Raw genomic sequence first — 26,095 nt, forward strand, 5'->3', positions numbered from 1 at the left:
GGCTTCTAAAAACTTCAGTGCCAAAATAACCTCTCTGCATCAGTATTAAGAATAAATTATCTTCTATTTTAGGTTGTGCTTGCTTTTCTTTCTTTTTTTTTTTTTAAAAAAAGACTTTTAGTTCCATAGAATTTTGTCACGTAATATTACATACTGTAGGGGAGTGTTAGAACTGCTTATTGATGTTTTAAGTAGTTGTTAGACTAAGTTACAGCAATAAAATTTGATTACTGGTCTGATTCATTACTACTTTACATGGGATGGTTGGATCATTTCACCTTTTTTTCATGCTTCATGTGGCCATTTCTTCTATACTTGCCATTTGGTATCCCATTCTGGTAATGTCCATTAACAGTGCTATGTTCATCATTTGACCAAAGATGTTTGCTTTTTTTGCAGATAAATTTTGTTAGCCTGGCCAAAACATAATAAAATAAGGCAGCACCCACTAGTACAACAAAGGCAATATCCAGTAAGAAATACTGATAGAAAGAGATGCTGTAAACAGCGGCACGTAGATGTTGCGCTCCGTTGTGACGGAGGATATAGTTAATCCAGTACACAGTCCGGTTAACAGGATGACCGGGTTGGTCTTTGTGAATTTCAGACAGCCTCTGGGCCCGTTGCCTGTAGCTGTGTGAAAGAAACAAAGAAAATGGAACAAGGTAAAAAGCACAGCCAGCGCTCTGAGCAATGCAAGCCTGTAAACACGTAAATATACTCTAGAGGCCAAAGCATGTCGTTTACTGCAGGACTCTCACAACAACCCACATTCAGAGGAATATACACAAGGGATGACCTCTCTGCATCACTCTTTACAGCTCATAGACAAAGAATTACTAAAAATACAGACCCATGAATGAGCCAGGTTGAAATCCACCCTTCTGCAACAGGCCTGTAGAAGTGATGAAGAACCAAACTGACCTGCTGACAGACGGGAATCCTGTCTAATCTCAGATGAACGTATTTGCCCTTCCCACTCAAAGTGGCAACATACCCTAACACACCGCTTCCTAGTGCTATTGTGCAACTGTATTAATAAGGAAACAGAACAAAGTGAGAATCTTGGTTTGGGTCTAGAATTCCTCTTAGGTCTTGAGTTCAGCCTAAAACTGATTTTTCATAATGGGCTGCCCCCAGAAGCTGATCACATCAAATTCCTTCCCTTCCCACTGCTGCAGGGTCGACGAGTTATTTGTGCAGGACTTGCCTTTATACTAGGGGTAATTATACAAGAAAAAGCCAAGGCAACTGATGCTACCAAGATGACTTCAGCAACACTCCCCTTCACTGAGATTCTACTGCTAACGAGCTCATTTCATACAGATTTCTCCTTTTCCAAGGCAAGTGCTGCTTAAAAACTTTGCTCCCATGAGAGCAAGAAACATTGTCTTCACTATACTCTAAAAATGTCTATTAATTTAATACAAGAAGCAAACAGCTAAAACATCACTTTTTTTAATCCAGAGATAGTCTGTATTTAAAAGATTGTAAATTGACTGTCCTCATACTTTAATATTACTGAGCAAATTGATTTGACGGGATTAAAAATGGTTACAAAACCCAGTTCATGAGCTTGTATTTATTCCACCTGAATGACAAAGAAAAGTTACAGGAAGGCTGGAGCCCTCATTCGTAATAATTTGTTGCAATGATAGTGTTCTAACAAACGGCCCCCATGACCCCAACACATATTACTGGCCAGAAGACAGAGTTTTGGGTTTTGGTTTTGTCTTTTTTTTTTTTTTTTTTAAAAAAGTCATGGGACTTTAGAATAGCCACTTTTTTGAGTACCTCTACATTTCAGCTACAAACCAAACACGTGACCTGACAATCATATAGGTATATTTTCCCACAAGCCTCCCTAGGGAGCATAACAGACAAATACGTTATTGTGGCATAAATCAAGACACAAAAAGAGGTGTTGGTCTACAACAAGAAGCTAGTCAGGCCAGGTGTGTTTCTATAACCTTGCTGTCCTTCCCATGGCATCTGTCACAACCACAGAAAAGCAAGACAACTGAGTTTTGGTATGCTGATTAGTGAGCTTGGCATCTATACAGGAACACATTCAGTTAAGTAATCTTGTGAAATGGGGACAACTATCCAAAGACTTGCCCAAGCTGTACACACTATTAAGTCCCAACACAAACTTTTCCCCTTGCATGAAGGCTCTGCATATACATATCTAACCTGTAACAGTAACTTACAACAAAAGCAAGAAACAATCACTCATTCCATACCTGGGATCATTAATAACTTTTACTAGTGCTTCATACAATTCACTCTCAGTGACAGTCTTCCAGTTCAACAATATTCCCATGCCTTTGGCCTGCACTCTGGTCATAGTATCATAATGGTCTCCGAAAAGGGGAATTCCCACCACTGGGACCCCATGGTACATGGTTTCAAAAATGCTGTTCAAACCGCCATGACTAAGGAAAGCTTTAATGTTAGGGTGACCTGAAAATAGAAGAGGCATGAAGAAAAGAAACTTTTACATCTCCTTAAGGTAAAGTTTTCGAAGCAAATGGTACAACACATTTATCACTGCGTTCCTATGACTCCAATTCAGGAAGGTAGAATGAATCCAATTTGTTCTGAAGTTCCCCTCCACTTAAACTCACTCTGCAGAAATTTTGCATGCATTAGATTATTTCCTTATATACAAATCGAGAGGAAATGGCCAAGGCAAAAAAAATTCTCATGTATACAAGTTGTGTAAAATTACTAACGGATTAATTAATACACTGTCTACTCCTGAGTAACTGCAGTTGGTGACTACAACTGTTATTTACCTATTTAGCATTAGGAATGAACCAGGGAGAGAGCATTTTTCCTCATCGTTCATATGAAATACAAGCTATTTAATGACAGGACAACTCATGTTGCATTCTCTCTAAAGCTTCACATGCCTTACTTGAGGCTAGCAAGATACGACAATAATGACAGCAAAATACTACTACTACGCAATGGAAAAATGAGACTGCTTCAGAGCAATTTAGTAACCAAAACAAATCTACCTGGTTTAGAAGTCATTTGCCTAATCACTACATTATGATAAATACTCCGGTTGACATGCACGTACATTAACGCGCACACATTCTTAATGCATTCATCAGCACTCATCGTAGTACAGGAGTTATTTTGCAAACACAAATAGGCATCCCAGAGACAACACTAAGCATTCTGCAGTCCCTAGGATCCAAAATATTCAGCTACATTTCAACAAAGGAAGAAGGGAAAGAAAAAGTAAATACATACACACTAACAAAGTTTACCAAAAGATGAAAGAATATCAAGCTTTAGCTCTGCATCTGAGAACTCAGAATATCTCAGGATAGTTAAACAGAAAGGTTATTATTAGCTTGCAACACATTCCAAATTACTCTTAAATATTTCATTGGAGAAATATATATATTTTTTTCTAATTAATATCAATAATAAACGTATATCAGTATGTTCAGAGTCTGAAGACTTCTTTTGGTGTGATGTGAACAAATTTTCAATGTCTGGTTTGATGATTCTTTCATGAAGAGACCAGTGAAGACCATACCACACTTCCTCATAACCGAGAAATTAGTAGTTAGTCATCAGTTACCTAAAACAGCAGATTCTAGAGAACTCCTACTTATCCTTTATGATTATTTTTTATTTTGAACTGCATAGATTGCGTACAAGATTATGCCTAGCAAATGCTCCTATTATTAAGCTAAATAGGCTTTGGAATAACTATGCTTTTGCTACTCAATTGACCAAAGAAAAAAATGAAGTTGATACCAGGTAAAGAGAAGTAACATCTGAAAGGTGTTTCATTTCATCATCTTGTGTGAATTCTGTATTCTTGCTCTGTGACTTGTATTACAATGACTAATTCAGTAGAATGTTGTTGGTTGTTGGAAGAGCAAACTGAACTTGAGTGAGAATAATCAAAGTGTCATCGTTACAGATACTCACCAAGAAGGTCGTTTTGTGGTAACCATTCTATAAGTTTTGTATTGTTGCCTAGATTTCTTGGTTTGTTTCCTGAAAACCTAAAACAATAAAATCAAATTGAAGCTAAGTTATCAAAACCTCGAAAATTGATAAACTCTAAGCAGAGAATCAAACCAAATGATCCATGAGAGCTGAGCACATTTCTAGTTACACAGAGATACCGTTTACTTACCATTAAAATAGCCTCAACCAAAATACTATATAATTAATAACTAATAACTTCAAAATGTTTTTTCATCATTCCATTTCCTTACAGCCTGGTTCAAAATTCAATGTTTTCTATTTACATAATGGCAATGCAGTTATTTCTAAAAACGTATACAACTTACCATGGTGACTGACAGAAGGTTTTATAACCCCTCTGTGGCTCCAAGTTCGTTACTTTACTAACAACACTGATTAGCACTACATAACTCCACTGAGAACATCCCATCAGCACAAAAATAAGCCCTATTATCATTAACACAAGGCACTCCCTTTCAGTTAGCCTGTTTCTTATAGCTTTTAAGAATCGACACCATCTCATTTTAAGAGAAATTAATACTACATGGAAAGGAAAGGGTGACAGCTCAGTTTATGAGGCAAGAAGCTATTGGTAAAAAAAAAAATTGCGATTAGATTAAGGTGCATTTCTGTTACTTGCTCACCTGCCTGAAATCTAATGGAAATGTCTTGGTCACCTAAGGTCGTTGGAAAAGTTTTATGAACAGAATACATCCTCAAACTGATTTACACATCATATACAGTTTATATGTAAATTAAATATATTCTAAACAAAATAAAGAGGGGGAAATAAATTAACAGTGACTAGAGAATTTTTTAGTTTGACAGCTCCATCAGAAGACTTAAAAATTCTCCTGGTTATTAGACAGCATTAGAACTATAACTTCATAGAGAATCACCTACAAATTCCCAATTACTTGAACCATATAAAATATATAAACTATTTAGAAAGACATATGTTAGAAAAAGGCAAATTCCTGACCTTATGTAAAAGCAAATAAACCACATTACTGGTTTTGGCTCTAACTAGTATCACATAAGCAGAAGAATATAAAGAACTGCAAAGATTTCCTTGATTTGGCATCCTGACTTCAGAGTTACAAACAGTACTACCTTTCCTATTCTCAGGAATGCCTAGTACAAAAACTACCTGCTTCCAACACAGATCCTAGATGAACAATCTGAAGAGCAGAAGAAACACTGACTGAAATTGGACTAAATTTCATATTTAGGTGTCCAATTATGGATCTCAAATTCCCACAGATCTGACAGAAAGCCACTTGCTCAGCTCTCCCAAAGGCCATGTCTTGCACCTAGTCCCAGAGACATCTTCCCATCGCATGAATCATGCTGGAAAGAAACAGCATTAGGTTTCTTTATCCAAAAAGCCCCTCAACAGACAATAGATGATAAAAACAGAAGAAGAGATGGGAGAACTGGGGGAAAAATGTTGCACAGACTGCTAATACAACTCTGAAAGTTCAGCAAGAACAGCAGACAAACCATTGACCTGATGAAGTGTTACTTGGAAGCCAATGGCTCACATGTATTCCTCCAAATTACACTCCAGAGTGATGTTACACGTGAAACAGCTGGCTAAGGACAGTTGATCCTGCATTTCTACATTAAGTTTAAGGAGCTGCTCAAGATGTTTTTACAGCCAAAAAATCTTACTGATTCTTACTTCTGCAGATTTTTCTTCCTCTGATTTCTCACAGAGAAAGACAAATAAAAGGAGCAATTTTGAAAGTCCCTGTTTTCAGAGGATAGGGGGGGAGGAAAAGAAAGTAGGAAGGTTGGCAGGGGGAGCAAGCCTTGAATCCTTCCTTCCTAAGATTGTATCAGCAGAATGTCATTCTCACTCCCTACAGGGCTTTCTTTATCAGAAGTGATGAGAGCATGTCACAAATGTTATAACCTCAGAAACTCTTTTTGCTGTCCCCAGTCCTTCTAGGATATGAACTCAGCACAGGCGTATATAACCTATGCCTTATCCTGCCACAAAATTGTTGCTCTTGCTTGTTACCAGGGGAATACAGCATTTCTATATAGACCATCTTTCAAAAGAGTCAGGTCCTCTGTGCCACCCAGACTGCCTGAATTTCAGATTCTGCCTCAGATACAACTCTAAAGATGGCACAATAGGAAGTGACTGTGCTTCAAATTACCCCAAGTACATCTGTCATCACACTTACCTCCAAATAACTCTCTGAGGCAGTCTTCCCAGCGCATCTGCTAACTTATTTGCTATGTCTTCTGACAGATATTTCACTCCAGCTCCAAATGAGACAAGGACAAAGCCATTTTCATTAGCACCATTCACCCATGTCTGGAGATCCTGTTAAAGCAAAATTTGTATTGAGCACTGTAGAAGCACAGGTGTTTACCAACTAAATAAACAGAAACAGATTAAATAAGCATTGCTTAGCACAATCATTTGTTGGTCCCTGGTTACTTCATAAGGCAAGTTTCAAAAGTCAAACATTTTGGAAATTACAAAGTACAATGACTCAGAATACAAGGCATAGGCTATGAACATCAAAATTCTGCCAGGTTTGTTTTAGCTTCCATATTAACAACTAACTTCGGAGACAATTTCTTACCAGTTGACATACAAGTAAAAAAAAAAAAAAAAAGAAAAACACTCTGCATTTTAACACAGCAAAATATAAATAGATCTTGTAGTATCAGCCTGGGTGCAAAACACAGTAAAAACATGAAGTCAGGGACTCAATTGTTTGACCTCTGTCCTTAAAGACAGTGAGAGGTTATTTTTTAATTTATAGAAAAATAATAGAACACAACTTGACAGAACCCAGGGCCTTCAAAAGGCACCTGCAGGCATCACAGTGCTCCAGCCCCTGGCCCGAAGAGAGGAAAAGCAAGAGAGGACTGCAGCAGTGTTGGTGGCAGGCTTCTGGGTGATGAATGGATCCCATGGAGCACTGTCGCCTCCACCCACACATCAACTCAGAAGCAAGTTACAGTGCCCATCTGGCACGAGGGCAGAGGTTTGAAGTGGCGAGGAGCAGCCATGGCCTGGCACATCCAAGTGACCTTGGTCACCGCAGAAATTACAGGTGAAATTTTCCCTGGGTTTGAAGCAACCAACAAGCCATAGAGGTAGCCTGAACTGGCACAAGACACTTCAGGGCTGGTACGCTTACCCACAATCCAGCCCAAATCCTGCTGGGCACCTCAAGGGCCCGGGGTTTTGCTGCACTAAAACCACGCTGCGCTGGTCCAGGCACAGGTAATTCACCCGCAGCTACTGCTTCAGGCAAGCACAGTTAAGTTACACAGGAAACGACAAAATCTGAACCCCGGGGCTGACTTTGTGGAAGCAGGGTTTATGTAACTGATGAAAATGCAAACCAGCAGATGCGACTACCTAACACCATGGGGACGGCAGAGCTCTGCAGAGTCAGAGGAAAAACCATCTTAGTGTAGTAGATGGAGCAGAGCTGCAAGCTAAACAAGTCTCCAACACAAGAACAATGACATTGGGCTTCAGGAAAAAAAAGAAGGGGGGGTGCAAAAAAAGGTCCAGTGTACCCTTTGCTTGTCAAAACCAATTCAATTTCTGTTTCTAATAGAACTGTTCACAGTGGAAACTAAAAAAATTATACCACTGACCTACAGATATGTCAGTCTGACAAAGAATATATCTTATTTTTCCCAGGATATGGTTTAATCCTAGTCTCATCCAAACTAAACATAAGCCTGCTCAGCACCAATAAAGCAATAGGAAATGAGTAAAAGGAAAATTAAGCACTTGGTTCACAATGTGCCTCTTGTCCCGGTAATAAATAGTGGGCCAGACAGTAATAGGGCAACGCTGCACTGTCGTATCTGGGTGCGAAACCACAAAAACTAGCAGGCGCAACAAAGAACTGCACATCAGACTGGGATTGTACACTAGCCCAGTTATGCAGTGAAAAAAGGGATTTCCATTTTCTCTAGAATCCATGGTTCTTCATTTTTCTTCATCCTCTTCCAGTGCCCCTTCTTTTCTATTTTTTTTCCTTTGTCCGCAGAGGGAGGGGGAAGAAGGGAAAGGAGAGGGAGGGAAGTGTCTGTGACCTGCCTCAAAGCTGAATCATTTATTATCGGCTACGCTTCTGGCACAGAAGTTTCCAACCGGTTTTGTGATTTAAAGTTTGTCCTTGAATTTTATTTAAGGACCTAAGGCATGCTCCAAAGGTAATTATATTATAGTCGCGTAACGGTTCAACTACTTACATCTTGAGCTATTTCCTATCTGTTCTTTAAAGCTAAAAAAAATCCACTTTTGCGGGCTCCAAGATAAACTTTTCTGAAAAGCAATTGCCTACTATGCTCTAAAAGACATATCTGTGCCCGTTTGTAATATTTCATCAAGTTATATTCCAGGAGTTGAAGTCACCTATTATGAGGTGGACTGTTTTAGGCTCGCTTGTCTCCCAGCCCCTGCGTACCCTGCATTCCCTTTGCTAGGAACCCTTTGGTAGGCAGGTTGCAATTTATTTCCTAGGATGTGCTTTTAGTATGACTAATCTTTTGAGCTGGAGTTCCTTGTGGCATTGAAAATATAAGACAAAATACAAATTAGATCTGCTGATAAGCTCCCCAGCTACTATCAGCTTAAATTTAAACCGGTCCTTCCTTTGGAAGGCAGCAATGCACATAACAAAGCCCACATAAATTTGCTGTGATGATGCATTGCAAGCCCCCCGGTCTCGTAAAGCCCTAAAACCTGGTGTCCCCTGGCACTCCAGAAGTGCCCCACAGCATGCCAAAGATAACCTTGGTGTTTCTGAAGGTGCGGAGTTCTGCCTGGGACAGACGATGAGCCCGCAGGGAGCTGGCAGACGAGGGTTAGCAGAGCAGCACGGACTGCAGGGTCTACGAGGAAGAAGTGTGAGGTTTGCTTCGGACAACTGGAAGGAATCTCTTGAGGTTCCTTGGTCTTCACAGGGGACTTAACACACACCGATACCTGCTGAAACCTGGAGGTAACTCCTGTGCCTTGCTGACAACTTCCTGACAGGCTCAAGAAGCCAGTGAGGGGAGACACTCCATCAGACCTCATCCTTACAGACAAGGAGGAACTGGACAGGAGCGTGAAGGTCAGGGCAGCCTCGGCTGCAGTGACTGTGAGATGGAGTTAGCTGTTCAGGACACTGAGAGGACAAGGAAGGCAATAACAGGATCTCCTGGACTTCAAGAGAGCCAGTTTTGGCCTCTTCAGGAAGCTGCTTGGAAAAAAAAAAGTGAGATACAGCCCTGGAGAGAAGAGGGGTTCAGGAGACCTGGTTGATAGTCAAGCATCACCCCTTCCAAGCTCAAGTCCAGCTGGAAATGTGTTTGCTTTAAAAAGATAAAAACACAGTACCCAGCACTACTGCTCAAGTATTTCTCATTCAGCATCAGAAATTCCTATCATTACTTACACTTGGTCAGACATGGGGTTTCTACTAGGGATCAGCCCATTCCAGCTCAGATATGGCTCCCAAGGCCACCGCTTCTGCTCCTTTGTGCCTAATTAGAAATTCCTTTGTGCCTAATTAGAAATTCCAGGAGACTCCACAACTGTGATCCACTCATATAATTAGAATTATATGTCATTACGCATACAGCGAGGACGTGTGAAGTATTTCCTTGTAATGGCATTTCTAAAACAGCATTTGAAAAGCCCCATGTCTGTAACACAGCTAATAGAATTACAATTCTCAGTACTTAATAAGTATTGAATAATGTAGGAAGAAAAAAAGACTACGCCGTACCGTGGCATTAGAGTCACCCTACAAACAGGCTTTTGCATTTTATTACTGTGCAACAGTAATAAAACAACCTGCTTTATGTTATTATGACTCACTTCATGGCCAAATTTTTGTAACCCTTCCCTTTGAAACACATCTCTGGTTCAACAGGACATAGCATGCAATAAATATATAAACATTACGAAAACAGTCTTTCCACTGAGAAACTTAAAATCATGTCAGGCGAGAAAAGAACCTGCCATCAGGCTCCAACAGAACAAGTGTTTACTGCTTTAAGTAAGCTTATAAAAATTAACAGAATTGGTTAATTTTGTGTGAATTGCAGCATTTTGAAGGGACAGGTGAAACGGGCTTTGCCATGCTTTGAGGTGGGCAGGTGCAGACCAACTCGGATCCTACAGGGGTGTTACTGATAAATGCAAGCACAACTGGCAGGGGACTCAGCTCAGAGGAACAGCCTACATGGCTACAGTGGGCTTCCAGACCAGAGGAGCATGATGCATGCCTGCTCGACCCAAATCAAAAGCACAGGAATTTGAATTCGTCCTCAGGTTTTCTACAACACAGAATTTTACAGGGGCAAAACTGCTCTGCGGCATCCTACAAAGGATCCAAAGACTTTCAACTCAGTTTGTCGTACTTTGACATCAACTGAAAGGATCTTCTTTCACTCAGATTTGTTCAAGTTTTCCTTAAGCTTTAATTCATGCTGCTAGCAAGAGGAATTGCTTGTCTGCCTTCTGATATGTAGCCCCTTTCCAAGCTGCTTCCCCAGAGGGGTGCTGGAAATCAGCACGGTGCAGGAGCTGCAGAAAATGAACTGCAGACTTGCCAGAACAACGGTTCTCCTTGCATATATTTGTATAATTTCTGGCAGAACACAGCATTAATTAAATGGGATCACTAAGCATTGCTAAAACTGCAAGAGTCAGGTAAAAAGGAGGAAATGAAGGATGAGGGAACTGATATCCCCTCCTGGTAAAGCCACCAGAGTTAGTGACCTGAAGGATTCTCTTTCTCACAGGTTCCTTTAACTCTCTATAACTATTTCTCAAGACAGTTTTCACTACAGATTTTCTAAGATAAAGTTCTAGCAGAACTGAATCCAAGTGCGTGGTGTTTGTAGATCTTTGGTTGCAAAATAAATCTGCATGTCCTGCTACATTAGCTGGGCGGTAGTACAAAGGCTCAGTATTTTCTTCCCCTATTCTTTGTGTGCCCTACACGGTATGGAAGCGATACAGTAGATAAAAAGCAGATTCTGATCTTGGCACATGGAAGAGGCCATTCTCATTACTATAGCTACGTACTAAATTTGTGCAGATACGTTCTTCATATTTACTTTATGAAGCATGCAGCAGGAACTATGATGAAGGATTAGCAGCCCAAAACTTTTGTTTTTCTCTAATCTTGCAAAACCTGAGTCACAGAAGAAAACACAGTGATGCAACAGGACTTCTTTTTTGCCTAAAATTTCAACATATCTAGCCACTCTAGTCTGTAGTCACCTTCCTACCTGTTACTGACTTAGACCACATTAGCCCTAGCGCTCCAACTACGTGTCAAGAAATCTCCCACATCAGAACAGAAACCAGAGAAACCAGCTTGGCGCTCAGCTGGAGAGAAAAAGGCACATATTGAATTAGGTTGCAGTTATTGAGCTCGGGAGACAGGTAGCCTCAAAAAAAAAAAGCACTGACTTTCACTAGAAAACAACTGAAATCACCACTCCAACTGGCACTGTATGAACTCCTAAAACTGTCTATGAAACTAAAAGCTTGCATAGAGATCAAGGCTTACCCAGTACGAATTTAGCTAAATCCACTTACATTTTTGTCCTCCAGCACACGCTGTCTTCCTGATTCAATTACACACCATATGAAAACTGAGCCAGAATGAGTCATTAGACCCACCTTTGTTTAAGAAAAATAAAGCGTTCCTTGTTTGGGCAGCATTTTACACTTCTCATTTGCAGCATGAAAGCTACTTCAATTTGCCCAGTTTAAATGACGTTCAGATTTGCTGTAAATTCAGCATGATTTTTTTTTTTCAATGCAAGGGAAAGATGATTAAGAACTGAAATTACAACTTCTGAGGTCTAAACCGACAGTAAAGGTCTGGGGCAGGGGGTTATTACATAAAGAGCTGTATTATTGAGCCTTCTTCAACCTTTTCTTCCGACTTCAGCTGAACACAGATGCATCTTCGGCTTTTACAGTTAATTCAAGCTTTACATAGATGTGGTAAAGACAAACTAACTTTTCCAGTGACTGTTGTAGGGTCCTTGCCCATTTTTTTTCTTCAGATAGAAGTATTTTCCGGTTTTGTTGCACAGAAGGAAAACCTCTTGCCTCAGTTACTTTACATCCTAGCACAGCAAGCAACTGCAGACATTTCCTTCACTGAGGCTACCCTGCACACTTGAAAAACCAGACACTAAAAAGCACAGACTTGGTTTCCCCCCTTCCAAAATAGGAATCAAAACCTAAATAGCTGAAACCCCAAAACCGTGAAGTACCTGACAGCAAGGTTCTCAGAAAAAGGTAGTCAATTCTGAATTGAGCTTCCAAAAACTTAAATCAGGCACTTATGCAACTTCCAGCTGAAGATTATTTTTTTTTTTTTAGTAAAGTTACACAGAAGAGAAGCTGATGTTAATGAAGTGTTAACTTAGACACACAGGTGCATTCTGGGATTCCCCTGAAATTTTATGAAAAGCACACCTGAAAAGCCTAAAATTGGGGAGAGATTCACAAAACCCCCTTGAGTGAGGGAGGTTGTTCCCCCAGGCTTTCTCAGCAGAGGCTGGCCCGAAGGAGAACTGGGGGTACCTGCCTCAGCACCTCTCTTCCTCTCGTCCATCCCCACCTCTTTGCTAGAGGCAGCATGAGCGAGCAAGAGGTCAGCCCCCAAGAAGAACCAAAAACCTGTTAAGTCATCTACTGTAGCAGCTGCCCAGTTTCTGGGGAGACTTTTGAACTAAATTTTCTAACTGAATTTTTGGTTTTCATCCAATTATAGCTTTATATATTATAACCCCAACAAAACATCATCATCTAGTAAATCCATTCATTACTTACTATTTTAACTGAAGTGATTAAAATCCATGCATGCTAAGGTATGAAACATTTAACAGTGTCCCACTTATAATGCTGGGGCAAACCCTGTCAGGCCCTTGTCTACTTTCATGTTAATGTCCATGCACATGCATACTCTTTGGGTAAACTACTACAGAAGTAAAGGACTGAAATAATAAACTTTCTTTTGAAACTACCTGCCAGTTGAGTCATATCCCTAGTTTCACATACACTGACTGCCTGATCCTGGCAGTCCGAGTCCCAAGGAGGTACCAACTCATGTTCAACACCACCCCACACCAGGTGTGCTTTCTGATCCCTTTTAAGGTGGTAGCTAAACACGCTCGTGGGTTTCACAGAGGGAACAGCACTTACACAGCCCAGGCAAAAGCAGCCAGTCACAGTGCCTTCCTGCTCCTCCCTTCTCTAGGAAGGGAGCTGACAGGAACTGGCTGGCCTCATGCCCGATTCGTCCCTTCAGAAGTCCCACGTTTACCTTCAGAGCACTCCTCGAGCTCATCACATGCACTGCGCACAGGCTGCTTCTTTTTCAGCGTTGGCAATATTTATTGCTGTCAGAGCTTAGCACAGGCACAGATACTACGACCTTGCCATGTTCTCTTTTCTGAGTTCAGCTGCCTGTGTGCAACCATCCCTGTACGACATGACGTTATGAAGAGTGAAGGGTTTTGCATGTACATTGCTCTTTTCCTTAAAGCTTCCCTGTGCTTGTATAGGGAGAATAAGCACTTATTGATCTATGCTGTTCTATAGGCAGGACAGGGGATGGGGGAATAAATAAAATAAAAATCTTTTTACCATTCTCAGACAGGAATGTTATTGTGCCAAGCCCACTATGCGAGCTTTGTTCTGTTTGGTTTTCTGATTAGCTATTCTTAGCAGGCTTAGCTGCTAAATGCACAGCTGTGACTATAGAGTGAGGACCCAGCTGGCAGTAACCAGCAGTGCCTAATACTGAGCTTTGCTTCAGATAAACAAAGTATACAAATACAAACATAACCGGGTTTAATATCTGAAGCTTCCCCTGTTCAGCTGCTCGATTCAAATGTGTGATAGCACAAGTGTCTGTTCTTTGAATATGGTTGCGAACCACCACTCTCCAGCGGGGAGCACAGGCATGCTATACAGCTCCTGCTGCAAAACGCTGCTCAGGGTAGACAAAACCAGATCTATTTGAAAATAAATAAATAAAATAGCCACATGAAGTGATCTTTAGAAGCAAGATACTGAGAAATGAACAGAAAGGTACACAGAATGTTTTTTGGTGGCCTAACTTTTTTAGCATCTTCTAAATAGCACTTTTTTAAGACACAGACACAGATTTCTAGGTTGGAAGAGACCTCAAGATCATCGAGTCCAACCTCCGACCTAACACTAAGTACTCCACTAAACCATATCACTAAGCTCTACATCTAAACGTCTTTTAAAGACCTCCAGGGATGGCGACTCCACCACCTCCCTGGGCAGCCTGTTCCAATGCTTAATAACCCTTTCGGTAAAGAAGTACTTCCTAACATCCAACCTAAAACTCCCCTGTCGCAACTTGAGCCCATTCCCCCTCGTCCTGTCACCAGGCACGTGGGAGAACAGACCAACCCCCACCTCTCTACAGCCTCCTTTAAGGTACCTGTAGAGAGCGATAAGGTCGCCCCTGAGCCTCCTCTTCTCCAGGCTGAACAACCCCAGCTCCCTCAGCCGCTCCTCGTAAGACTTGTTCTCCAGACCCCTCACCAGCTTGGTCGCCCTTCTCTGGACTCGCTCGAGCACGTCCATGTCCTTCCTGTAGCGAGGGGCCCAAAACTGAACACAGTACTCGAGGTGCGGCCTCACCAGAGCCGAGTACAGGGGGACAATCACTTCCCTAGTCCTGCTGGCCACACTGCTTCTTATACAGGCCAGGATGCTGTTGGCCTTCTTGGCCACCTGAGCACACTGCTGGCTCATATTCAGCCGACTATCAACCAATACTCCCAGGTCCTTCTCTGCCAGGCAGCTTTCCAGCCACTCATCTCCCAGCCTGTAGCTCTGCTTGGGGTTGTTGCGCCCCAGGTGCAGGACCCGGCACTTGGCCTTGTTGAACTTCATACAGTTGACCTCAGCCCATCGCTCCAGCCTATCCAGATTCTCCTGCAGAGCCTTCCTGCCCTCGAGCAGATCGACACACGCACTTAGCTTGGTGTCATCTGCAAACTTACTGAGGGTGCACTGGACGCCCTCATCCAGATCATCGATAAAGATATTAAAGAGGACCGGCCCCAGTACCGAGCCCTGGGGGACACCACTTGTGACCAGCCTCCAACCAGATTTGACTCCATTCACCACAACTCTCTGGGCCCGGCTATCCAGCCAGTTTCTAACCCAGCGAAGCGTACTTCTCTCATGTGAGATATTTAAATATTGTATTAATACATTTTAACTTCATTTCAAATTTTATTTTAAAACATTGCTTCAGCACAGGCAGTTAAAGGCCATTAATATGCAATTGTATGACCTTTAATATCACTGAGCAAACAGGGTCCTATCATATTACCTGAAAGCTATAAAAATAACATCTGCCCACAGCAAAGCCAGAGCAACACCATCACTTTGGGCAAAGTTTGACATTTGTATTGACTTGCCATGAGCTTGCAAGTCAGCTTATACCTGATGGCAATATCTGCTGTGACAAGCAAAGGACATGAGACACAGCCATGAGCTTCTGCCTGCAGTGAGCAAAGGACAGCCTGCACCTCCCTGACTCAACACCGCCAGCTGCCTGCTGGCTCAGCCAAACCCTCTGCATCGGCTCATCCGCACGACATGATGAAGGTTATTTTTTGGCCAACAGCCTTCCTGCATTTTAAAAGCAATGACCGCACAGCAAGCGTGCTGGCTCCACTGTATCAGGACAGCGTTTGTATTATCAGGCACCAGTTAGTGAACACCAGCCTTGCTGCTCCCAACCAGGACATGATCCTTCCCACCCCACCACTTGCCTCTCAATTAATTGCATCTCAATTCACTGCAGATTATTTGTTCTCCTTCCTCAGGTACAAGCTGCTGTCGATCACCCACTTCTCTATGGGGATCTTGTAACTAAACTTACTGTTTCTGGTCTGTCCCCTCCCTTCTCTCCCTTGATTCTTCATGCTGTATGAATTCAAACTGAAATTTTGAAAATGAAACAAAGGGTCACATTTTTTTTTAAAACTCTCAACAAGCTATGTATCCCCTCTTCCCCAGATACACTGACATTGGCTGACCTGCATCACATACCATTAAGCAGCTGATCAACTTCCATCTATTAATGAGACCCACTGTAAGCAAAAGTCCCTCCAGTTGATTTTAACATTATTTGTTCATATCAGCAATGAATAAGGCAATCCCCAAACCAATAATTTACGCATAAAAAATGCATATCCAGATTATAGCAGACTAAATTCCTCTATTTTATTGCTGGTTAAAGCCATCTGTAAGCCACACTAACGCACTCAGCCACAAAGCAAATGTAACATTTGAGCTGTTTTCTACGAGGTCTCCAAGCAGCGGTGAGTGTGCTGTTGGCACAAATCACCCAAGAATGCTGTTGATAACAAAGTGCTTCTTTAATAATATTAGGCACAGATTCAGCCTTGCTGAGAAACAGATCCAGTGTTTTCTACCGTTTCTCACTAATTATTTGGTATACACCATATGTTTGCCTCATCAAAAATGCATTGAAAAAAATGTTTTTAAAACCTCGTGAAACTTTTCAATGTCTGGAGGGTTGCATTTTATTGTCCCTGACCTTTGCCCATTTACAGTCCAATACCAGAAGAATGTTTAAGTCCTTTTAACTTTGAAAACGAATTAATTTCAGACTCCAAACACAGGTACAAAACACAGCACCACAAGCCTGTCTTTTGTCCTGCATCTCAGCCCTCTCTAGAGTTACAGGTGTATCCAGTGAAGCCTCCAAGAACACGGTCTACCCAAAACTAAAGGTCAACCAGAAAACTGCTGCGCAAGTGCTTCCCTGATGCCACACTCTTCATCAAAAATCCATTACTCACCGGACCTTTGGCAAACACCCTGGGAAAGCAACCTTGCTTTGCAAAGGAATGGAAGGCAATTGAAAACAAGAAGCTTGCCCTTCAAGAGAGGTTAAGATGGTTGCATACTGGTAAAGGGTACAATAAAGGTATCCTCACCTCCAGCATTCAAATCAAAAATACTGTTGGCACTATCACAGAAGCACTAATCTCTTCAAAAATAAAATCTGCACATTCCTTAGCACGCAGCCCCCTCATATAACTTGTAAGCATGCCCAGACAGACTTAGGTTTATTAAACGCAAACCAACATTTTGTCAATCCTACCATTTCAGTAGTTGCATATATAGCAGAAAGAACAAGTTAAACTCCGTGGGGATTATTTTGTTGGTTGTTTTTAGAAAGACAGCTTTAAGTACAGAGAAATGCTTCTACTTACACCACCTTTACACTTTCCACCTCCAGAACACTCGGTCAAATTGAACTTCCAGAACTACAGTAACAAGAAAATTGAAGAGAAGATGAATTTTAAACCTGGACCTCTGTGTTACAGCTACTGTCCTATAACCTCTTCCATAAATCCAAATTATAAAGTCATTTAGGCAGGCAATTTTGTCCTTCACTGCTCCAGTACAACACCTGTACTCTGTGGATGGCAGGAGATCTAACTAACCAGCAGCTTTGATTTGGATAATGACAAATTGTTACTCATTTCTTGTTCAGGTTGAAAAGCTTTTCTCTCTCCTCCCTTCTCTGTTTATTAAAATACGTATGTGTATATACACACACATATATTATATAAAACACACGTTTTTAACAGGACAGTCATGACCTCTTCTTTAACAGGCATAAAAACAGCCGGCTTCTGAGTCCGTGCTGAAGCCATCATCTCTAGCCTTTCATAAATCCTCACCAAGTCTCTCCATGCACGTGGACACCCCAGCGGGTACAACCATGGGGCCATAAACTGGGGCAGCTCCTGGGTCCCCCCCACGTCCACCTCCCAAGCCCAGGATTGTTTGTGGCAGGCACAGAGCACAGCCTGAGAAAACCCGGTCAGGCACAACCAAGCTGCAGAAACTGGCAGCAAAGCAGCAGGGGCAGTTAATGTTTGATTGCAGAGGTTAGCAATGACAAAACTTCATTTTGACATGTTTTTGTGACCCAAAACGATTCTGATTTGGGTGAGGTACAAATCAATGCTTTGTCATCTTTAGTCAGGGACTGCTTATCCTGCCCCTGGCTAAGCAAGGTCATTTGGACAGTCTTCCCCAAAAGTGGGGGGGTTGTCCAAGGAGAATTATTTGCAGCTTTGGTTCATCTCCCTGGAGAAAGGAGGAAGAGAGTTCACTGACAGGATTACTCAGCCAGGTAATGAAAGCCTTAATTATTTCAGGACATTTGTCCATTGTTCAGTAAATTTACTATACAATGAAAAAGGTTACTGTACACCAAGTTTTAGTCGAACATTAATCGGTTCCCCTAAGCTACGACTCCCTCAAAGGCAAGTTTGTAATGAGAACAGCATTATTCGGCAGATGGATGCGTTGTTAGAAGCTTAAGAGGTGTTATCAATTTTCCTAGCACTCTTCAAAATGTCAGAGAAAAGGCACTTGAAACCACATTGCTGAAGAGGTTGTGTACTACCTACTCTCAGCTGCTAAAAACATTGGGGCAATGAAACCACGGGTGACAGTGGTGGGGACTTCTCCTCCCACACCCATCCCGTCCTGTTCTTCCTCACAAGTCACCGATCCCTTCCAGGTGACCCTGCCACACTCAGACACTTCACTGCTGTGAAGGATGGCTGCCACCTAAAGCTATAACCAGCAACAGGATCAATAAACACCCAAGCAGCGTATCAGCCAAACACAAGGTATCCACTCTACCTAAATAACCTTTAAGCAACTAGGACATCTGACAAGAAAAGTTGGCTTGATTACAATTTTTTTTTTTTAAATCAATAACATTATTAATTAGGCTTGCTGCTCTTGAATGTCAGCCCTGAACACATCCCTAACTATTCAAACACTGTTCAAGCTGATACATGTACCAAATACAAGAGAAAAAAACATGCATTTGGAAATAAGATCTTACCTTTTGTTTCTCCATGATATTAGAAATTATAGTATGCCGGAGAGACAATCATGGAAATAAAACTAGCTCATTATTTGTCCTACATACAGCTTAGCCTTAAAAACTTGCAACTGACACTCACCATTAAAGCACTGAAGATTAGCAAAGTGAATTAATTTTGTTGATTTGTGCACTTCAACATGAAAATGAGCAAGACTATTCTAAAATCAGAAAACCTGTTTACAGTAATAGCTTATATTAACTTTTTTAAAAAAATGAAGGAAATAGTAAAATACCTTCTGCTACTTTTAATTTTCATCATTTGACCTATACAACACCCACACCAAATTCAATTGAATTCTTGAATTCTCCATTCCCAGTACATGCAATGATTTAGCTAAAAAAAACAACACATTATATGACTATCCACAAACCAAGACCACAAACCAAGACAACTTGCTTTTTGATGCAAGCACAGGACTGCTGAAGGCCAGGAATGAGGAATTCCATTCCCAACCTCTTGAAGAGGTTCAGTGTTTGCCCCTCAGAGTGCGGGACACCAGCTTATACACTCAGAGGACCTCCTTCCAAAGTTTTACTGGAGATACCGACCTGACTTCTGAAATCATCACGGCACCCTCTTCCCGCTCTCTTACTGTCTAGGTACATGCTGAGTCACATTTCTTCCCAAATTTGAAATGCAACACTACAGCTGGAATAGATGTGGTTCATCAACCCAGCAATACTGCGGCATTTAAGACTGGAGATGACAGTGAAAAAAAGCAATTTTTATTTCTGATGACTGGACCTAAGGAGCTCAGATTATGTACTTCCTTGTGTAGCAAAAGATCAACTGTCAGTGGTGATGAAGCTGTATGTGGAAATATATTTAAGGTACAGAATACGTGATTATATGGTACAGTACAGAATTCACACAGTGGCCCATCACCCTCATAAGACTTTTTGCCTCCCCAGCTGATACATCACGTGCATTTTAAAAGAGCTCTAGAACTGATTCACATTGTCAGATATTTATTGTCAAAAGTAGCTCCGTAAGAACTATTTTCCCAGTCCTTTAAAACAAAAAATAAAAAAATGGTACTAGCAATGTGCTAAAAATCTAATGCTACAGTTTGCAAGAGCAAGCTGTAAAGAAATTGTCCTTAATGTGAATGAAATAAAAATCTGATCTAAGAAATGTCTCCTTATTCTTCCACCAAACTGTAAAGACAAGTCAACTAACACCAGTCTAAACAGACAACTGTCTGCAAGACTGAAAAAAAACTTTTTAATAAAGACATTTCAAAGCCACCAATTTGTTACCTAGATCTAGATGAATACAGTAGCAAGATTAGATAAGAGATCTACAGGGAGGAGCAAATAAATTAATTACTATTTGATGACAACTATGGCTGAAAGGATAGCTTTTACTTCTGAAATGTGAGCATCCTCCTTTGCAGCGTAAATTTACTCAGGTAGAAGAGAATTAAAAAGCAAACTGACGTTTGTTTCTCTTTTCATAGCAATAATAAGTGGCATTCAGTCCAAAAGATGTGCCTCAAGATCAGCACTGAAGGAAAGCAGGATATTACAAAAGTAGTTAATAGGCTTTAAAAGCTGTGCAGGTATGAAGAAAGAAAAGCCCAATTTGCATGTCAGACAGTATGCATGATTTTACTTTCGGTGATGTGTTTGACAAATGCTAATACAGATGATCTCACATACAACTGTATCCAAACTGTGGGATCCAATCTATGCCCCAACACACCCATATAGACAACTGTTTGATCTAAACAAGTCTTTCAAAATAATGTTTACCTTCTTTTCTTGCAGCACAGTTCCCTCCTCATTTTCAGTGCCCTTTGCTCCTCCCTGACTACGCAGTTGGTATTTCCTGACGCTGCTGCTTAGAAGAGCCATCGGGTTTCTACCCTTATTCAAGGAGGTATCTTATCAGGCTGATTAATGCCTAACTACCTAACAACCTACTCACAAGATACCAATGCCACAGTAGAGGTTTCCCCATTGTTTCTTAAAACATGCGTTACTTCAAAACTCCAGTTTCACCCAGCTTAACAGGAGCCCTCTGGAGAAGTGTTACAAGGAGGTGGCGGAGGAGCCTTTTTCTTTCTAGCTGCCATTGCCAGCTAACCAGAAAATACAGGTAACACCATACACTTAGTATTTTAAGTCAGCGATGACCTTAGAGATTGATACTTAGAGTCTGTCTCCAGCTTTTGGCCTTTTATGGCAAGCCTACCCCTCTAAACAATTCAAAATGCAGTATTTTTGCAGTTACCTGTACAAACCCTGGACTCTTTGCCATACATATGTAAGTTTCTATTCATTTATGGGTAACAAGAGCAGCCACATGAACTGTCTTCTCATCTTCCACAGAGCACAGCACTCATGCAAGAAGCACTGCTGAAATCCATGCACTTTTACCAGTGAGAACAGCTCTGTAGCCACCACAGAAGACGACCTCTAACTATAGGGAGCATTGTGCCTAACCCAAGCTTAATCTACCTGCAGCAAAGACCAGAAGAACAGAGGAGGAAGTGTGTCACTGTTGTAAATTTCAGTCACCTCGTGCCAGAGCACCTCTCTGCTGAGGGCCAGCCTAACCCGCTATACAGGTTAAGCTTCCAGTTTAGCATCCTCCAAAATACATCTAGCTTATGTACACCACGAGTACTCCACAAACAGAGCCAGCATGCAGTACACAGGAGCAGCTGGGGGATTTACAAAACCCTTCCACAGCCTTGAGTCAAAAGTATTAGCATAGATTAAACAGAGCAAAGCAAGAGTCAGGTCTCCCCCTCTCTGTTACACAAACAGCGGGCTGCCGCTACAGCCAGCAGCTGCCCCCATGCCTCCTCCAGCAGACCACGCCTGCACCAAGCAGCCACCTCCAGCCCTCCTGAGGCAGGCCCTGGCCTCTGGGCAGCCCCCAATCCTCCTGAGGCCAGCAGCCACGGCCTCTGGGCAGGGGCAGCCCTGTCACCCAGTGCTCCTTCCATCCCAGCCACCACTGCTGAGGCAGCTCCGTGGCCGCCTCACCCTCAGGCACGAGGCAGAAAGCTGCAGAAGCCATTTCAGTGAGGGCTCCAGCCCAGGACAGGGCAGCAGCTGAAAGCAGTCACAGCACCAGCCATCCACTTTTCATCTGCCAGAGTACAGTGACAGATGTGAATTTTATCTAGAAAATGAATCCGATTGCCCAATTTACCTACAATATGTGCCACAGGAAGTGGAATTATGCATAGCAGCATAGACGTGGATAAGCGATATGATAAGAGATAAATGCTCTCACTTTCATATTTAATCAAAGCCCACACTTAATATAAGAATGAATTGCCCAGTAGAACTGAAAAGGCAGCAAAAAATGTCTCAGTTCACAAATAATCACAGTTTCCTTTTGTGTTTGTTTTTCCTTCTTTAACCCCACTGCAATAAATATTTGCCAATACATACGCTACCTATAGGTCTACCTCAAGGTCACTGGCAGCCTGATTACACTGAAGACTATACTTACGGTTCCATCTTCTCCCATCACAACATTTCATAGCAACATTCATGGTTCCATAGCAAATTTAGGAAGTATACAGAAGCAATTTAAGAAGGTTTAAAAACATATATACATGTATATGTTTGTATGTGTGTATAGACATGTATGTATATAAACATGCATTTTTATACAAACATAGGTATAACCCTATAGTAAAACAGCAAAGTAAAACTGTTCTTTTCATATTCTTCCATCTCATTTTATAGAAGAGAAAATTTCTGCTTGCTTTGGGGACAGTTAATTTTTCTACCCTGAAGACCAATCCAAAGAGACCATAAAAGACAATGATGACATAGCACCCAAATTTATCATGCAACAAAACAGACATTTTTCTTCTTACAGAAAAATAAAATATCAGTTTGGAAAATGAACAGCTGAAATTCAATCCAGTCAGAAAGGCCGTCCTGGAGTGAGCATGGTTGAACTTTGTTTAGACAGCACAAGACCACCTTTAGTCTGCTATCTCAGGATGTCTGTGTGCTGACTAGTTAGACACCTTCTAAACACATAGCTATACATTAAGGAAGAGCTTGTTAAAGAAGCACTGTTTTGTTCACTAATACAAATAACAGGCTACGTGTTATGGGGACCCATCAAATGAAAACCATGCAAAATATGATGTTCCCTAACCTAAATTTGTTCTCCAAAAAACAACAATAGAAGACAATTGTATCCTCCTCCTGTTGCAATACAAAGAGATATGGGTAGAGACAGTGCCCTAAATGGAGGCCTAGAATTATCCTAAAGCAGCAGACCTTTCAAAAATGGCTCCGAGTAGGAATCTGCAGCAGCCATCTTACTCCCAAATCCCCATTTGAGAGTTCACCTTTTTTTAATCACCTTCAAAAAAAATTTATATATATATATTTTTATATATATATAAATCATGCCTATCACCATATTGATAAACACTCTTTGGAACCACTCTGATGGCTTGGGTAAGAACAGGAGAACAGTGCTGTTAGTACCTCAGCACTTCTGTTTCCAGCAAATTAGAAAAAAAGCCAGAAGACTTAGCTCACCTGCAAGTTAGGCTACCTACAGGAATGCCCTAATCTGTGCCAAAACTACACAAAGTCTGCCCACTTTTGAATTTCTGGGAAGATGCATTGGATCGTAGCATACTATCAGACAAGCTCCTGCATGTTCAGAAAGCTCAGCAAGTGCTCAAACACAATGGTAGCTGAGCAGGGAAAAAAAAGATAAGGGAATTGGTACAGTGTTCCAGATCCTGCAGCAGAACTGTCTGATGCTTTCCTAAGCTGGTGAAAAAAGGTACTGCTAAGTCAGAACAGGAAGCGTAAAGAAGAGAAAACAAGCCCTCCAAGACCAATCGTCGGGGGAAAAACAGATGAAAAGTAGGCCTGAAAGTTCTCATGCAAAAAGCAAAGGCCGAATTAGTCATTTTCGGAAGCAAATCAGTGAGTGGTGCAGATCTACCTACCTATTGCCCAGCCAGAAGTGTCTATTATTAATCAACTCCAAATCAAGATCTATTTGTTTATGTACAGATAAATAGTAAGTGCAAATGACATGATCTTCTGTGAAATTTTGTTCTGCCTGTCACACTCACTATTGTGTTGCTGAACAAAGGCATTCTCAGCTATCAGGTATCAAGACCACATGGTACACTGTATTAACCAAGCTTAATTATTAATCTGTGCAGCCAGGATTTCTGGAATCTATCCATCCACTATTACTATTTCAGTCTGAAGTTCATTACCTGATGGCAAATAAGAATACTGTAAGATTTTTTTTTTTTTTTATCTGAATATAGCACTGGTGCCTCCTAAGTCAACTCACATCATCTCCATTTGTTCAACTTTATAGTTTCTTCACACATCTATACAGCTAGTTTTAAAGACATTTTTACCTATCAAACCAAAGGAAGCAAACTTTCCATAAAAACACTAATACCATGAAATTAAAGATGGTATAACTTATTAAGGGGCTTATTTAAGCGTAAGTTTCTTCACCTGTTCATTCTTCTATTTTAACGCACACTTGGTTAGAATTTAGAAGTAATTTTCAAGTTACTGTGTACTGCCTTTTCCTTTCCTCTATTATTAAGCACTTAACTCCAAAGAAAAATACCTCCTGCAATTACAAAAGACTAATTTTGATGAGCTCGCATCTCAGTTTCTCCCCCCGCCCCAAGCCACTTCCAACTACTTCAGGGGTATATTTCCTCTGAGAAACAACAAAATGAGCTTTAAAACATCAAGATACTGATCCCTTTTAAAATTCATTGCTTAGAACCGCCACTCATCATATGAGGTAAACCAGATACCACAGGAATTACTGTAAAGCTCAGCAAACCTTACTTCTGGCAGCGGGCTGGCCGGTTTGGTTAGGATTCCTCCCACATAAACAACATTTGGTAGCGTGGGTCTTGGAAACTCCAGTGCTACATCAGTACAAAGCATCCACAGGCTGGATCCATGAACCAAGTCATACATGGACCTTTCTGGCATAACCTTATATTTCTGCATTATCCTTTCATATTTTGGCAGAACCAAAAAGCTGACTCCGAATCTTGAAATAAGATACACAACAGTATTTTTAATCCTCTCAAATAAGTTCATGTGATCTGTGAGTAGCGAGTTAAACTCTGGAACGTAAGAGAGGGGAGCTGGAGCACCCACTTCTGCTGGATACCACAGGCCAGTGGAAAAGACGGCGTACTTAACCCCTAAAAGGTGAGCTATAACAAATCCACACATCTCATTGGGATCTACCAGGAGCAGGTCAAATTTTTCCTGTTTCAGGGTACGCATGAGGTTTTGGTTGCCAACAATCATGTCACAGTTCTTGGAATAGTGGTCCAGGATATCGAACAGTTCCAGGGCCGTCAGTCTCCCAGAGAAGATACTCCTCATCTTGGACTGGAGAAAGTCATCCGAGGTGCTGCTGTTAAAGATCCCTGGGTAGCGCTGAAATCTATAGTGATTAGATGGAGGAATCTCTCTGCCCTCAGAGAGGAGAAACACTGTCTGGTGACCTTGGTCATGCAAGGCTGAGGCCAGAGTCTTAAAAATATAAAGATGGCTTTCAAACATAATTGGCGGCACAACAACGATTTTGGCAGCCCTTGCTATCCCAACAGTGCTCCACAGGAGGATGAAAGCTGGAGTGTACGGCTTCATAGCTGAAACAAAAAATAGAAGCATTACATCAACAGAAAACAGGTTGGTACATTACCTGGGAATTAGGGGAAAAAAAAGTTATGTAATATAACTCAGTAGATCCATGAAAGCTAATCACATCTCCCTATCTCGAAAATATCTTTGCAACAGTCAAGGGAGAAGAACAGAGCCGCTAGGCTTCAGAATACATTTGGTAGTGCTCTTTTTCCAGCAAGGTCTGCTTTTTTCCCCCTTCCTCCCTTTCCATCTTGAACAGAGAGTAGATGAGACTTCTTCCAGCACAGACATCAACAGGGCACCTGCACTACATGGCAGGAGAACCGACACAGACAATGAGGTTGGTACCCTCCACAGAGATACTGCGCATGTTGCTTCTGAATTATATATGCAATCCAACAGCTACAAGATCTTGTAGTCAGCTCAGAAAGCCAGATCCT

At 41.4% G+C, this 26,095-nt stretch overlaps 1 protein-coding gene across 1 annotated transcript; it reads right to left on the minus strand.

Annotated features, from left to right (window-relative positions):
• Window positions 1-269: 269 nt before the first annotated feature.
• On the minus strand, window positions 270-25,660 carry UGT8 (UDP glycosyltransferase 8). Its single transcript, XM_035539058.2, has 5 exons — window positions 24,837-25,660; window positions 6,195-6,337; window positions 3,958-4,034; window positions 2,244-2,463; window positions 270-633 (listed from the first exon to the last, which is right to left on the minus strand). Exons 1-5 carry the CDS (start codon window positions 25,656-25,658, stop codon window positions 270-272), a joined length of 1,626 nt encoding a protein of 541 aa, XP_035394951.1. The 5' UTR covers window positions 25,659-25,660.
• Between the last annotated feature and the right edge of the window lie 435 nt (window positions 25,661-26,095).

This window comes from Cygnus atratus, chromosome 4 (genome assembly GCF_013377495.2).
Source record: "Cygnus atratus isolate AKBS03 ecotype Queensland, Australia chromosome 4, CAtr_DNAZoo_HiC_assembly, whole genome shotgun sequence".
In the NCBI taxonomy this organism is placed as follows: Eukaryota; Metazoa; Chordata; class Aves; order Anseriformes; family Anatidae; genus Cygnus; species Cygnus atratus.